At 36.4% G+C, this 17,034-nt stretch overlaps 1 protein-coding gene across 1 annotated transcript; it reads left to right on the top strand.

Annotated features, from left to right (window-relative positions):
* Positions 1 to 6,113: 6,113 nt before the first annotated feature.
* LOC128242292 (uncharacterized) lies at positions 6,114 to 11,896 on the top strand. The gene is made up of 6 exons (XM_052959387.1): positions 6,114 to 6,128; positions 7,028 to 7,125; positions 9,612 to 9,689; positions 10,674 to 10,851; positions 11,201 to 11,323; positions 11,721 to 11,896. The coding sequence occupies exons 2-6, from the start codon at positions 7,091 to 7,093 to the stop codon at positions 11,817 to 11,819; spliced, it is 513 nt and encodes a 170-aa protein (XP_052815347.1). The 5' UTR covers positions 6,114 to 6,128; positions 7,028 to 7,090; the 3' UTR covers positions 11,820 to 11,896.
* The last annotated feature ends 5,138 nt before the right edge of the window (positions 11,897 to 17,034 follow it).

Below are 17,034 nucleotides of genomic sequence, written 5' to 3'. Positions count from 1 at the left end.
GTTTCAAAGGTTTAAAGGTCAGCCTACTGTCACTTATCCGATACACACTCCCTATGTCAGATAGGCAAGTATTATGTAGCAGACTTAATCATTAGGAGTTTCAAAGGTTCAAATGTCAGCCTACTGCCACTCATCCTATACACACTCCCTATGTCAGATAGGCAAGTATTATATAGCAGACTTAATCATGAAGAGTTTCAAAGGTTTAAAGGTCAGCCTACTGCCACTCATCCGATACACACTCCCTATGTCAGATAGGCAAGTATTATATAGCAGACTTAATCATATAGAGTTTCAAAGGTTTAAAGGTCAGCCTACTGCCGATCATCCAATACACACTCCTTATGTCAGATAGGCAAGTATTATATAGCCGACTTAATCATTAAGTGTTTCAAAGGTTTAAAGGTCAGCCTACTGCCACTCATCCGATACACACTCCCTATGTCAGATAGGCAAGTATTATATAGCAGACTTAATCATTTAGAGTTTCAAAGGTTTAAATGGCAGCCTACAGCCACTCATCCGATACACACTCCCTATGTCAGATAGGCAAGTATTATATAGCAGACTTTATCATTAAGAGTTTCAAAGGTTTAAATGTCAGCCTACAGCCACTCATCCGATACACACTCCCTATGTCAGATAGGCAAGTATTATATAGCAGGCTTAATCATTAAGAGTTTCAAATGTTTAAAGGTCCGCCTACTGCCACTCATCCGATACACACTCCCTATGTCAGATAGGCAAGTATTATATAGCAGACTTAATCATTAAGAGTTTCAAATGTTTAAAGGTCCGCCTACTGCCACTCATCCGATACACACTCCCTATGTCAGATAGGCAAGTATTATATAGCAGGCTTAATCATTAAGAGTTTCAAAGGTTTAAAGGTCAGCCTACTGCCACTCATCCGATACACACTCCCTATGTCCGATAGGCAAGTATTATATAGCAGATTTAATCATATAGAGTTTCAAATGTTTAAAGGTCAGCCTACTGCTGATCATCCAATACACACTCCCTATGTCAGATAGGCAAGTATTATATAGCCGACTTAATCATCAAGAGTTTCAAAGGTTTAAATGTCAGCCTACAGCCACTCATCCGATACACACTCCCTATGTCAGATAGGCAAGTATTATATAGCAGGCTTAATCATTAAGAGTTTCAAATGTTTAAAGGTCAGCCTACTGTCACTTATCCGATACACACTCCCTATGTCAGATAGGCAAGTATTATATAGCAGGCTTAATCATTAAGAGTTTCAAAGGTTTAAAGGTCAGCCTACTGCCACTCATCCGATACACACTCCCTATGTCAGATAGGCAAGTATTATATAGCAGGCTTAATCATTAAGAGTTTCAAAGGTTTAAATGTCAGCCTACTGCCACTCATCCGATACACACTCCCTATGTCAGATAGGCAAGTATTATATAGCAGGCTTAATCATTAAGAGTTTCAAAGGTTTAAAGGTCAGCCTACTGCCACTCATCCGATACACACTCTCTGCGTCAGATAGGCAAGTATTATATAGCAGACTTAATCATTAAGAGTTTCAAATGTTTAAAGGTCCGCCTACTGCCACTCATCCGATACACACTCCCTATGTCAGATAGGCAAGTATTATATAGCAGGCTTAATCATTAAGAGTTTCAAAGGTTTAAAGGTCAGCCTACTGCCACTCATCCGATACACACTCCCTATGTCCGATAGGTAAGTATTATATAGCAGACTTAATCATATAGAGTTTCAAATGTTTAAAGGTCAGCCTACTGCCGATCATCCAATACACACTCCCTATGTCAGATAGGCAAGTATTATATAGCCGACTTAATCATTAAGAGTTTCAAAGGTTTAAATGTCAGCCTACAGCCACTCATCCGATACACACTCCCTATGTCAGATAGGCAAGTATTATATAGCAGGCTTAATCATTAAGAGTTTCAAAGGTTTAAAGGTCAGCCTACTGCCACTCATCCGATACACACTCCCTATGTCAGATAGGCAAGTATTATATAGCAGGCTTAATCATTAAGAGTTTCAAAGGTTTAAAGGTCAGCCTACTGCCACTCATCCGATACACATTCCCTGCGTCAGATAGGCAAGTATTATATAGCAGGCTTAATCATTAAGAGTTTCAAAGGTTTAAAGGTCAGCCTACTGCCGATCATCCGATACACACTCCCTATGTCAGATAGGCAAGTATTTGTATAGCAGACTTAATCATTACGAGTTTCAAATGTTTAAAGGTCCGCCTACTGCCACTCATCCGATACACACTCCCTATGTCAGATAGGCAAGTATTATATAGCAGGCTTAATCATTAAGAGTTTCAAAGGTTTAAAGGTCAGCCTACTGCCACTCATCCGATACACACTCCCTATGTCAGATAGGCAAGTATTATATAGCAAGCTTAATCATTAAGAGTTTCAAAGGTTTAAAGGTCAGCCTACTGCCACTCATCCGATACACACTCCCTATGTCAGATAGGCAAGTATTATATAGCAGGCTTAATCATTAAGAGTTTCAAAGGTTTAAAGGTCAGCCTACTGCCACTCATCCGATACACACTCCCTATGTCAGATAGGCAAGTATTATATAGCAGGCTTAATCATTAAGAGTTTCAAAGGTTTAAAGGTCAGCCTACTGCCACTCATCCGATACACACTCCCTGCGTCAGATAGGCAAGTATTATATAGCAGACTTAATCATTAAGAGTTTCAAAGGTTTAAATGTCAGCCTACAGCCATTCATCCGGTACACACTCCCTATGTCAGATAGGCAAGTATTATATAGCAGACTTAATCATTAAGAGTTTCAAAGGTTTAAAGGTCAGCCTACTGTCACTCATCCGATACACACTCCCTATGTCAGATAGGCAAGTATTATGTAGCAGACTTAATCATTAAGAGTTTCAAATGTTTAAAGGTCAGCCTACTGCCACTCATCCGATACACACTCTCTGCGTCAGATAGGCAAGTATTATATAGCAGACTTAATCATTAAGAGTTTCAAAGGTTTAAATGTCAGCCTACTGCCACTCATCCGATACACACTCTCTGCGTCAGATAGGCAAGTATTATATAGTAGACGATAATCATTAAGAGTTTCAAAGGTTTAAAGGTCAGCCTACTGCCGATCATCCGATACACACTCCCTATGTCAGATAGGCAAGTATTTGTATTGCAGACTTAATCATTAAGAGTTTCAAAGGTTTAAAGGTCAGCCTACTGTCACTCATCCGATACACACTCCCTATGTCAGATAGGCAAGTATTATGTAGCAGACTTAATCATTAGGAGTTTCAAAGGTTCAAATGTCAGCCTACTGCCACTCATCCGATACACACTCCCTGCGTCAGATAGGCAAGTATTATATAGCAGACTTAATCATTAAGAGTTTCAAAGGTTTAAATGTCAGCCTACAGCCACTCATCCGATACACACTCCCTATGTCAGATAGGCAAGTATCATATAGCAGACTTAATCATTAAGAGTTTCAAAGGTTTAAAGGTCAGCCTACTGCCACTCATCCGATACACACTCCCTATGTCAGATAGGCAAGTATTATATAGCAGGCTTAATCATTAAGAGTTTCAAAGGTTTAAAGGTCAGCCTACTGCCACTCATCCGATACACACTCCCTATGTCAGATAGGCAAGTATTATATAGCAGGCTTAATCATTAAGAGTTTCAAAGGTTTAAAGGTCAGCCTACTGCCACTCATCCGATACACACTCCCTGCGTCAGATAGGCAAGTATTATATAGCAGACTTAATCATTAAGAGTTTCAAAGGTTTAAATGTCAGCCTACAGCCACTCATCCGGTACACACTCCCTATGTCAGATAGGCAAGTATTATATAGCAGACTTAATCATTAAGAGTTTCAAAGGTTTAAAGGTCAGCCTACTGTCACTCATCCGATACACACTCCCTATGTCAGATAGGCAAGTATTATGTAGCAGACTTAATCATTAAGAGTTTCAAATGTTTAAAGGTCAGCCTACTGCCACTCATCCGATACACACTCTCTGCGTCAGATAGGCAAGTATTATATAGCAGACTTAATCATTAAGAGTTTCAAAGGTTTAAATGTCAGCCTACTGCCACTCATCCGATACACACTCTCTGCGTCAGATAGGCAAGTATTATATAGTAGACGATAATCATTAAGAGTTTCAAAGGTTTAAAGGTCAGCCTACTGCCGATCATCCGATACACACTCCCTATGTCAGATAGGCAAGTATTTGTATTGCAGACTTAATCATTAAGAGTTTCAAAGGTTTAAAGGTCCGCCTACTGCCACTCATCCGATACACACTCCCTATGTCAGATAGGCAAGTATTATATAGCAGGCTTAATCATTAAGAGTTTCAAAGGTTTAAAGGTCCGCCTACTGCCACTCATCCGATACACACTCCCTGCGTCAGATAGGCAAGTATTATATAGCAGACTTAATCATTAAGAGTTTCAAAGGTTTAAATGTCAGCCTACAGCCACTCATCCGATACACACTCCCTATGTCAGATAGGCAAGTATCATATAGCAGACTTAATCATTAAGAGTTTCAAAGGTTTAAAGGTCAGCCTACTGTCAGTCATCCGATACACACTCCCTATGTCAGATAGGCAAGTATTATGTAGCAGACTTAATCATTAAGAGTTTCAAATGTTTAAAGGTCAGCCTACTGCCACTCATCCGATACACACTCTCTGCGTCAGATAGGCAAGTATTATATAGCAGACTTAATCATTAAGAGTTTCAAAGGTTTAAATGTCAGCCTACTGCCACTCATCCGATACACACTCTCTGCGTCAGATAGGCAAGTATTATATAGTAGACGATAATCATTAAGAGTTTCAAAGGTTTAAAGGTCAGCCTACTGCCGATCATCCGATACACACTCCCTATGTCAGATAGGCAAGTATTTGTATAGCAGACTTAATCATTAAGAGTTTCAAAGGTTTAAAGGTCAGCCTACTGTCACTCATCCGATACACACTCCCTATGTCAGATAGGCAAGTATTATGTAGCAGACTTAATCATTAGGAGTTTCAAAGGTTCAAATGTCAGCCTACTGCCATTCATCCTATACACACTCCCTATGTCAGATAGGCAAGTATTATATAGCAGACTTAATCATTAAGAGTTTCAAAGGTTTAAAGGTCAGCCTACAGCCACTCATCCTATACACATTCCCTATGTCAGATAGGCAAGTATTATATAGCAGACTTAATCATTAAGAGTTTCAAAGGTTTAAAGGTCAGCCTACTGCCGATCATCCAATACACACTCCCTATGTCAGATAGGCAAGTATTATGTAGCAGACTTAATCATTAGGAGTTTCAAAGGTTCAAATGTCAGCCTACTGCCATTCATCCTATACACACTCCCTATGTCAGATAGGCAAGTATTATATAGCAGACTTAATCATTAAGAGTTTCAAAGGTTTAAAGGTCAGCCTACAGCCACTCATCCTATACACATTCCCTATGTCAGATAGGCAAGTATTATATAGCAGACTTAATCATTAAGAGTTTCAAAGGTTCAAATGTCAGCCTACTGCCACTCATCCTATACACACTCCCTATGTCAGATAGGCAAGTATTATATAGCAGACTTAATCATATAGAGTTTCAAAGGTTTAAAGGTCAGCCTACTGCCGATCATCCAATACACACTCCCTATGTCAGATAGGCAAGTATTATATAGCAGACTTAATCATTAAGAGTTTCAAAGGTTTAAAGGTCAGCCTACTGCCACTCATCCGATACACACTCCCTATGTCAGATAGGCAAGTATTATATAGCAGACTTAATCATTAAGAGTTTCAAAGGTTTAAAGGTCAGCCTACTGCCGATCATCCAATACACACTCCCTATGTCAGATAGGCAATTATTATATAGCAGACTTAATCATAGGTAATAAACCTATTTGCGGCGACCATGGGCACTACGTGGAGGACAGGAAACGGGATGCTGTGTGCCAGTGTCACCAGGGCTGGTCTGGACAGTTTTGTGACCATGAAATATGCGGCCATGGCGGAACCTTTGTCCATACTTCCGATGGCCTTCATCATTGTGTCTGCAGTTATCCTTGGACTGGTTCCCATTGTCAAGATCAAGAAAGTAAGTATAGTTGAACTGTTCGAAGTTAATATAATAAATGGGATCAGGTTATAATAATGTTTACATTGTTTGGTACAACAGTCTGTTTAAATACGTAATTGAAGGATCGCATCATTTATATGAAAAAAAATGTGATTTTCAATTCAATTCAAATCAGTTAAAATAAGGACATAATAAGAGGTCGTACCATGTCAATGAAAAAATGTAAACAAACACAGGTTTATTTCAGACTATATTTACATTGCTGTTCCATTTAAATGAAAGTATATATCACATATCAAACATTTATTGATATACTTTCCAGTGGAATAAAGTGATTGATCAGACAATTCAAACAATGTAGTTTCCGGAATGACGCTTCGATCACAAAGAATGTCATTTTATAACCATTTTAGGTATATACCAATAAAACAAACATGTTTCAGTGTAAGACAGCAATAAAGATCACCTCGTGAACAGCGAACGTAAAGATTTAGCTTTAGGTGCTCACTCGGTGAAATATATTGCGATATTACACTGAAACAAACAGCTAGCTTCTGTAAAAGAAGAAACCATCCCTTTTGAAACCATCCCTTTTGAAACCATACCTTTTGCTACCATCCCTTTAGAAACCATCCCTTTTGAAACCCTTTTGAAACCATCCCTTTTGAAACCATACCTTTTTTGAATTGCTTTGTTCTTCGCATTATTAATGGCAATTAGAGCCAAGTATTTAGTGTTCTGAAATTTCCTTTGTAAACATGCGTGATTGTGTCCGTTTACCTACTGAAACATAACGTCATAGTTACTTATTACTTAAGGGTAGTGCATGGATTACAAAGTAATTACACTTATTCCCGCAACAAAGACATTGGCTCCCTCAGTAAATATAGCGGTTTAAATATATAGCCCTCTTGTAGGTACGACGCCTGATCCAGCTTCCCTTTGCAGTTTCACGGAATATATTTTGAACGTTATTGCATATGCGATCCGAACTGGACCGGGCCAACATGTGCAGGTAATAGATTAACAGGTACAACTATCATTACAATAGATAACAGCAGACACATAGCATTACAATAAGATGACACCATGAACATAGCACTAAAAACATGGCAACATACAAATAGTATTACACATACATGGCAACATATTAAATAGTATTACAATAGATAGCAGCAGATACATAGCATTACAATAGATTACAGCAGCCACATAGCATTACAATAAGATGACACCATGAACATAGCACTAAAATACATGGCAACATACAACAACATTTCAAATACATGGCAACATACAAATATCATTTTAAATACATGGCAACATACAAATAGCATTAAACAAACATGACAACATACAACTAACATTCAAAAACATGACAACATGAAAACAACATTTCAAATAGATGGCAACATACAAATAACATTTCAAAAACATGGCAACATAAAAACAACATTTCAAAAACATGGCAACATAAAAACAACATTTGAAATGCATGACAACATGCAAATAACATTAAACATACATGGCAACGTACAACTAACATTCAAAAACATTATAACATATAAACAACATTTCAAATACATGGCAACATACAAATAACATTATACAAATAACATTAAACAAACATGGCAACATAAAAACAACATTTCAAATACATGACAACATACAACTTACATTTCAAAAACATGGCAACATACAATCAACATTTCAAACACATGGCAACATAAAACTAACATTCAAATACATGGCAACATACAAATAACATTTCAAAAGCTTTAAACACACATGGCAACGTACAAATATAATTAAACATACCTGACAACATACAAAGAGCTTAAAACACACATGGTAACGTAGAAATATAATTAAACATACATGAAAACATACGAATAGCTTTCAACATACTTGACAACGTACAAATAGCATTACACATACATGGCAACATACAAATAGCTTTAAACACACATGACAACGTACATGTAACTGCTTTAAACATACATGGCATCATACAAATAGCTTTAAACACACATGACAACGTACAAGTAACTGCTTTAAACATACGTGGCATCATACAAATAGCTTTAAACACACATGACAACGTTCAAGTAACTGCTTTAAACATATATGGCAACATACAAATAGCATTAAACATACATGGCAACATACAAATAGCTTTAAACACGCATGCCAACGTACAAATAGCATTAAACATACATGGCAACATACAAATAGCTTTAAACATACATGGCAACATACAAATAGCATTAAACATACATGACAACATACAAATAGCTTTAAACATACATGGCAACGTACCAATAGAATTTAACACACATGGCAACATACAAATAGCTTTAAACACACATGACAACGTACAAATAGAATTAAACATATATTGCAACGTACAAATAGCATTTAATATACATGGCAACATTCAAATAGCTTTAAACACACATGGCAACATACAAATAGCATTTTACATACATGGCAACATACAAATAACATTAAACACACATGCCAACATACAAATAGCTTTAAACATACATGTCAAGATACAAATAGCTTAAAACACACATGGCAACATACAAATAACATTTAACATACATGACAACATACCAATAGCTTTAAATAATATATGGCAACATACAAATAACTTTAAATACACATGGCAACATACAAATAGCATTTTACATACATGGCAACATACAAATAACATCAAACATACATGCCAACGTACAAATAGCTTTAAACATACATGTCAAGATACAAATAGCTTAAAAACACACATGGCAACATACAAATAACAATCAACATACATGACAACATACAAATAGCTTTAAACATACATGACAACATACAAATAGCTTTAAACATACATTACAACATACGAATAGCTTTAAACATACATTACAACATACAAATAGCTTTAAACATACATGACAACATACAAATAACAATCAACATACATGGCAACATACAAAAAGCATTAAACGTACATGACAACATATGAATAGCTTTAAACACACATGGAAACGTACGCATAGCTTTAAAAATACAATGCAACGTACAAATATAATTAAACACACATGGCAACATACAAATAGCTTTAAACATACATGGCAACATACAAATAGCTGCTTTAAACATGCATGGCAACAAACAAATAGCTTTAAATAATACATGGCAACATACAAATAATTTTAAACACACATGGCAACGTACAAATAGCTCTAAACATACATGGCAACGTACAAAAAGTATTAAACATGCAAGGCAGCAAACAAATAGCATTAAACATACCTGACAACATACAAACAGCTTTAAACACACATGGTTACGCACAAATAAAATTAAACATACATGACAACATGCAAATAGCTTTAAATAATACATGGCAACATACAAATAAATTTAAACACACATGGCAACTTGCAAATATAATTAAACACACATGATAGGAAATTATTCGACAGTTTTAACGGTGTTTCCATATTTCAGAGGTGACAACAACACCTACGACGACAACAACAACAACTACTACTACAACTACAATGCCCACGACAACAGCATACATAAGTAACCGTTTTTATTCATTTTTTTACAAAAAAATTGTGAAAATTAATTATTCAAACAACAATAAAAGCATAAGGTCAAGCAAAGCATTCATAGTAAGTGTTTAAAATACTGCTTTGGAATGGTAAGCCTTACCTATGACGGTGTAATTAAACTAGTTAATAAGCGTGCAACCTCTAAATTTATTATTAGTTTTTTAAATAACAATACAAGTCTATAATTATGTCCGATATATTTAGACAAAAAAAATACAAAATATTGACAATTTCATGTGCATAGAAAGGTCCATAACTCTGACTGTAAAAGTTATGCTGTAGTTAATGTGAATTTACTGTTTAGAACTGGTATTTTTATGATAAATATTTAATTTTGAATCTTTAAAGTCAAACATAAGAAAGATTGTAAAGTTCACTAAGCTAAATGTTTCATTATGTGTGAAAAGTGATAAAAAACTAATTGATTAAGACGAATATATTGCATACAGAATCTTTTATTGTCATTGTAACTTTCCTATTAATGATCGTTAGCCCTACAGATACCCACCAATGTAAACATCAGTCTCCGCTTGCGCAGCTTCGATAACGTATCAATCTCACACTCAGTAGCTATGATTTCTTGAAGCAACTTCTCCGTTATATAAGTATACGTGGTTGCCGGTATATTATGTCAATATGTATGTATGTATGTATGTACGTTTACAGATACCCACAAATGTCAACATCAGCTACTGTCAATGCAACTCCTCAACCGATAAACTGTATCAATATGTATGTATGTACGTTTATAGATACCCACCAATGCCAGCATCAGTTACTGTCAATGCAACTCTTCAACCGATAAACTGTATCAATATGTATGTATGTATGTATGTATGTATGTATGTATGTATGTTCGTTTACAGATACCCACCAATGTTAACATCAGCTACTGTCAATGCAACTTCTCCCTCTATATACTGTATCAATATGTATGCATGTACCTTTACAGATACCCACCAATGTCAACATCAATTACTGTCAGTGCAACTCCTCAACAAAGAATCAAGCTCACACCCGGGAGCATTCGTGTGTCCCGGCTCACCCACACGTACATCCACGAGGCTCTCGTGCTGAGTAACTGTCTAACCGTCAATAATGATACCACATCATGGGTGTTCGGAAAACAGGTTAATAACATACTTTGGAGAAAATATTTGACTTTTAATTTTCACATAGACCATCAGTGTTTCCTCTTTATAACGTAGTAATATATATTTTACTCGTTGAAATATACATATAATATATATATCGTGTTTCATATTTGGTAGGTATGATTTGCTTTAACACTATTAAATGTATTCATTAATTCCTTTCACATATACATATTTGGCTGACAAATGCGCTGGTTTCATGGTTTTTTCCTCAGCTCCATTCGGATATTTTGTAGAACCTTGAAGTTATGAGTTTGTCGTTTATCTAGTTCCATCATACAGAGTCGAGCCTTTTTCATACTCAGATTTCGTTCAAACGTGCTAGGTGATGTCGAGTTGCCACAATCTCCCACCATTCACAGCCGTAGCTGCTTTTGACAACAATCAATATGTTTCCCAAGGAGGGCTCTCTGGAATCATCATGGAATGCACGACCAATGGATTTAAGGTACGCTTATGGGGGATACTTTTGACAATGTTGACCCTTTTGAAATAAATCTATTCAATTTAGATTCGTTATATTTCAAATTCAGATTATATATCGATATACTAAAATAACTTTGCAACCGACAGAGTTGAAATTAGTTCATCAATATTTGGAAAGGAAATCACGGAAATGTGAGTAAATGTAACAAAACACATACCATATTCAGTCTCAATAATTGGACTATCAATTTTTAAAATGAGGTATATAAAAAATAAGAGTTTAAGAGATACAAGAAATAAGAGATAAATTACTTTTATTATAAACGCAATATTAACAACCACCTGATCAGATTAGTGCAAACCCACCTGTTTTAGAGCATTGGGTTTGGTAAAAGTCAAATACATTTGCTATTGTTCAGATTGCGGTTCAGGAGTGTGGCCTTGACCCTGCCATCGTCACCATAACAACACAGGGAGTCAACCTGATGGACGCCTTAAACTACTATACAATTCTTTAATTAATAACCGAATATCAGTGAATGGAACTTCGTTGATTTGGTACAATTTGAAAATAAAGACTTCCAATCTGACTAAAGTCTATGATTTTGTACGTTTGTGTTTGCAATTTTTGAAGTTTGGTTCATTGACAATTAAAAATGCATAAAATCGCATTAAATTCCTAAATTTAGTAATTGGAATCTAGGAATGGGACTAAATCAATTCGAGGAAACATTGAGGAAACATCATATTCATAAGTCCTTATAATATCCCATTAAAAAGTGTATTTCTGATCTTGTAAATCATGTGTACCAAACATGATTGATTTTCAAATAAATATAAGTACTGCGTTCCGCTTCATTCTAGTATATTCTTGAGGTTCATTGTTAAATTAAAAAAAATATCAAACAACATATTTACGATTTTACATAACGCTTTAGTAGATCACTTTCGCCTGAATTAGTGTTTGCAATTTTCGGTTAATTATAGGTACGTTATAACTAAATGCAAAGTTCCCGGATGACGTTCAAGATACACACTCTTTTTTAAGATTGAGTATGGTACTTAAGGTTTATATTTTATTAAAGTCTGAAGCTATCGGCATCTGGTCGGAATGTCGGCAGATAGGCCCAATGATGACCCGATAACGGTCCGATAGTTATGTAATATTCCCCGTATGTGTATTGGTACACTGTAGCTTTGTTGTAAATTATTATATGAACAAGTAGACTACTCTTGATATAAATTGAATACTTTTTGAGTGCTTTCGAGCCAATCAGAAAATATATTCGTCCAAAATGGACAGATATATTTTCAAACATCATATTGATGTCGAAAAACGATATTTGACCGATATCCTTACGTTTGGTTGAAATCGCCGAATTATAATACACGGATTTTCTTTGAGCATGAGTTTTGTGCCTTCATCTGTGCGTCTGGCATAGCGCGTCAAGTACACTGTGATAACATTGGCGAGGCATATGAAAGGAAATTAAAAAGGCGTCTGTAACCTTAATGGTATGTGATGTTGCATTACGACAATAAGTTAATAAAGTAGAAGTATAAGCACATCAATTTACGACATAAAATTCTAAAGTAGAATGACAATGAAAGGCCCGTCATATTACGACAATAATTCCATACAGTAGAATGAAAGGCCCATCAAATAACCAATATCCTTCACATAGATCTCTCCTGACAAGCAGAATAGATTTATGCCACCACGAGCGAGAATAGCTGGATTTTAGATGTTCGTGAAGTTGGCAGCCCAGCAGCCCAGCAGCGTGAAGTCAGCAGCCCAGCAGACTGGCAGCCTAGCAGCGTGAAGTCAGCAGCCCAGCAGACTGACAGCCTAGCAGCGTGAAGTCAGCAGCCCAGCAGCGTGAAGTTAGCAGCCCAGCATACTGGCAGCCCAGCAGCGTGAAGTCAGCAGCCCAGCAGACTGGCAGCCCAGCAGCGTGAAATCAGCAGCCCAGCAGACTGAGAGCCTAGTAGCGTGAAGTCAGCAGCCAAGCAGCATAGCAGCGCGAGTTAGCAGTCTAGAAGCCTGACGGCGTGAAGTCAACAGCTGAGCAGCTGAGCAGATTAGCGGCTATGCTAAGACGAACTCGTGTGAAGTTTCCAGTCGGTTTTCAGTTTTCAAAGACAAAAAAAACATAAAAATGAAAAAAATCTTCACAATAGTTGGTTTGCAAAACAAACCTTAAAATGAAGCAAAAATACTAAATTGAATAAGTTAAAAACATTAACACTATTCCCTTTTTGTGAACTAAAGAAATCGACTTTTCGATTTCACGCTTCTGACAGCCCGGGCAGCCCCGGGCAGCCCCATGTGTTTTATTGTATTTTTACGCGGGCTGTATACATGGCTTCTAGTATATGAAACGTTCGAATGATAACAAGTTTAATGACTTAACAACACGGAAAATTCATGTTTTCAAAGCAGAAAAAAAATGAAAAAATTCATTCACAATAATTCGTTTGCAAAATACGCTTTAAATGACGCAAACTACTAAATTGAATACTTTTTCAACATTTACACTATTCTTTGAGTGTGAACTAAAAACATCATTTTACTCCACTTTTCTATTTTAGTTTTCTGGCAGCCCCCAGCAGCCCCGGGCAGCCCCAGGCAGCCCTGGGCATTTTATGGTATTTTTACTCGGGCGGCATACATGGTTTCTAGTATATGAAACGTTCGAATGATAACAAGTTTAATGACTTAACACACGGAAAATTCAGAAATTCATGTTTTCAAAGCCGAAAAAAATGAAAAAAATCATTCACAATTGTTCGTTTCCAAAATACTCTATAAATAACGCAAAATACTAAAAAGAATACATTTTCAACATTCACACTATTCTTTTTGTGTGAACTAAAAACATCACTTACCTCCATTTTTCTATTTTAGTTTTTTGCCAGCCCCGAGCAGACCCGGGCAGCCCCGGGCAGCCCCAGGCAGCCCTGGGCGTTTTATGGTATTTTACTCGGGCTAGATACATGGCTTCTAGTATATGAAACATTCGAAGTTTCCCGTCGTTTTGGTAAAAAAGCGCGTCTTCAAATTCAAAAAACTTCATTTTGCCATTTAAGCTGTAGTTTCCCCTTACCACACCGCGCATCAAAGCGTTGTATGCTGAATATTGTCTTTTCTTACAACACGGAAAATCCAGAAAATCACGTTTTCAAAGCCGAAAAAATGAAAAAAATCATTCACAATTGTTCGTTTCCAAAATACTCTATAAATAACGCAAAATACTAAAAAGAATACATTTTCAACATTCACACTATTCTTTTTGTGTGAACTAAAAACATCACTTACCTCCATTTTTCTATTTTAGTTTTTTGCCAGCCCCGAGCAGACCCGGGCAGCCCCGGGCAGCCCCGGGCAGCCCCAGGCAGCCCTGGGCGTTTTATGGTATTTTACTCGGGCTAGATACATGGCTTCTAGTATATGAAACATTCGAAGTTTCCCGTCGTTTTGGTAAAAAAAGCGCGTCTTCAAATTCAAAAACTTCATTTTGCCATTTAAGCTGTAGTTTCCCCTTACCACACCGCGCATCAAAGCGTTGTATGCTGAATATTGTCTTTTCTTACAACACGGAAAATCCAGAAAATCACGTTTTCAAAGCCGAAAAAATGAAGAAAAAAACATTCATAAACGTTCGTTTGCAAAACACCCCTTTAATCGACGCAAAAATACTCAAATGAATCATTTAAAAACAATTACACTACTTTTTTTGTGTGAACTAAAAACATCACTTTACTCCACTTTTCGACTTTAGTTTTCTGGCAGCCCCCAGCAGCCCCCAGCAGCCCCGGGAAGCCTGAAGCGTATAACGATATTTTTACATGGGCTAGATACAAGGCTCTAACTATGTGTAACGTTCGGATGATTCAAAGTTTATTGACTTTAAAGCAAAGATAAGATGTAAAATGTTACAGAACACTAATTATTTAACGTAATCTTGCTACAATTTCACTCGATTTTTATCGCTCTGCTAAGACGAAATCGTGCGAAGTTTCCCGTCGTATTTGTAAGAAAAAAGCGCGTCTTCAAATTCAAAACACTTCATTTTGCCATTTAAGCTCCAATTTAGTTTCCCCTTACCACACTACGCATCAGAGCGTTATATGCTAAATATTGTCTTTTCCAACAACAAGGAAAATTAAGAAATTCATGTTTTCAAAGCCGAAAAAATGAAAAAAAAATCACAAAAGATCGTTTGCAAAACACTCTTTAAATGACGCAAACATACTCAAATGAATACTTTTTCAACATTTACACTATTTTTTGTGTGAACTAAAAGCATCACTTCACTCCACTTTTCGACTTTAGTTTTCTGGCAGCCCCCAGCAGCCCAGGGCAGCCTCAAGCGTATAACGATATTTTTACACGGGCTGGATACAAGGCTTAAACTATGTGTAACGTTCGGATGATTCCAAGTTTAATGACTTTAAAGCAAAGATAAGATGTAAAATGTTAAAGAACACTAATTATTTAACATAATCTTGCTACAATTTCACTCGATTTTTATCGCTCTGCTAAGACGAAATCGTGCGAAGGTTCCCGTCGTTTTGGTAAAAAGAGCTCGTCTTCAAATTCAAAACACTTCATTTTGCCATTTAAGCTGTAATTTAGTTTCCCCTTACCACACTACGCATCAGAGCGTTATATGCTGAATATTGTCTTTTCTAACAACACGGAAAATTCAGAATTTCATGTTTTTAAAGCCGAAAAAAAAATCCAAAAAAAAATCATTCACAACAGTTCGTTTGCAAAGCACTCTTTAAATGACGCAAACATACTCAAATGAATACTTTTTCAACATTTACACTATTTTTTGTGTGAACTAAAAGCATCACTTTACTCCACTTTTCGACTTTAGTTTTCTAGCAGCCTGGGACAGCCCAGGGCAGCCTCAAGCGTATAACGATATTTTTACACGGGCTGGATACAAGGCTTTAACTATGTGTAACGTTCGGATGATTCTAAGTTTAATGACTTTAAAGCAAAGATAAGATGTAAAATGTTACAGAACACTAAATATTTAACGTAATCTTGCTACAATTTCACTCGATTTTTATGCCATTTAAGCTGTAATTTAGTTTCCCTTTACCACACTACCCATCAGAGCGTTATATGCTGAATATTGACTTTTCTAACAACACGGAAAATTCAGAATTTCATGTTTTTAAAGCCGAAAAAAATGAAAAAAAAAATCATTCACAACAGTTCGTTTGCAAAGCACTCTTAAATGACGCAAACATACTCAAATGAATACTTTTTCAACATTTACACTATTTTTTGTGTGAACTAAAAACATCACTTTACTCCACTTTTCGACTTCAATCTTTTTGGCAGCCTGGAACAGCCCAGGGCAGCCTCAAGCGTATCACGATATTTTCACACGGGCTGGATACAAGGCTTTAACTATGTGTAACGTTCGGATGATTCTAAGTTTAATGACTTTAAAGCAAAGATAAGATGTAAAATGTTACAGAACACTAAATATTTAACGTAATCTTGCTACAATTTCACTCGATTTTTATCGCTCTGCTAAGACGAAATCGTGCGAAGTTTCCCGTCGTTTTGGTAAAAAAAAGCGCGTCTTCAAATTCAAAACGCTTCATTTTGCCATTTAAGCTGTAATTTAGTTTACCCTTACCACACTATGCATCAGAGCGTTATATGCTGAATATTGTCTTTTCTAACAACACGGAAAATTCAGAAAT

The sequence above is a fragment of the Mya arenaria genome, chromosome 8, assembly GCF_026914265.1.
Source record: "Mya arenaria isolate MELC-2E11 chromosome 8, ASM2691426v1".
In the NCBI taxonomy this organism is placed as follows: domain Eukaryota; kingdom Metazoa; phylum Mollusca; class Bivalvia; order Myida; family Myidae; genus Mya; species Mya arenaria.
The sequence above is the reverse complement of the archived record's forward strand: the minus strand, read 5'-3'. Positions and strand labels throughout refer to the sequence as shown.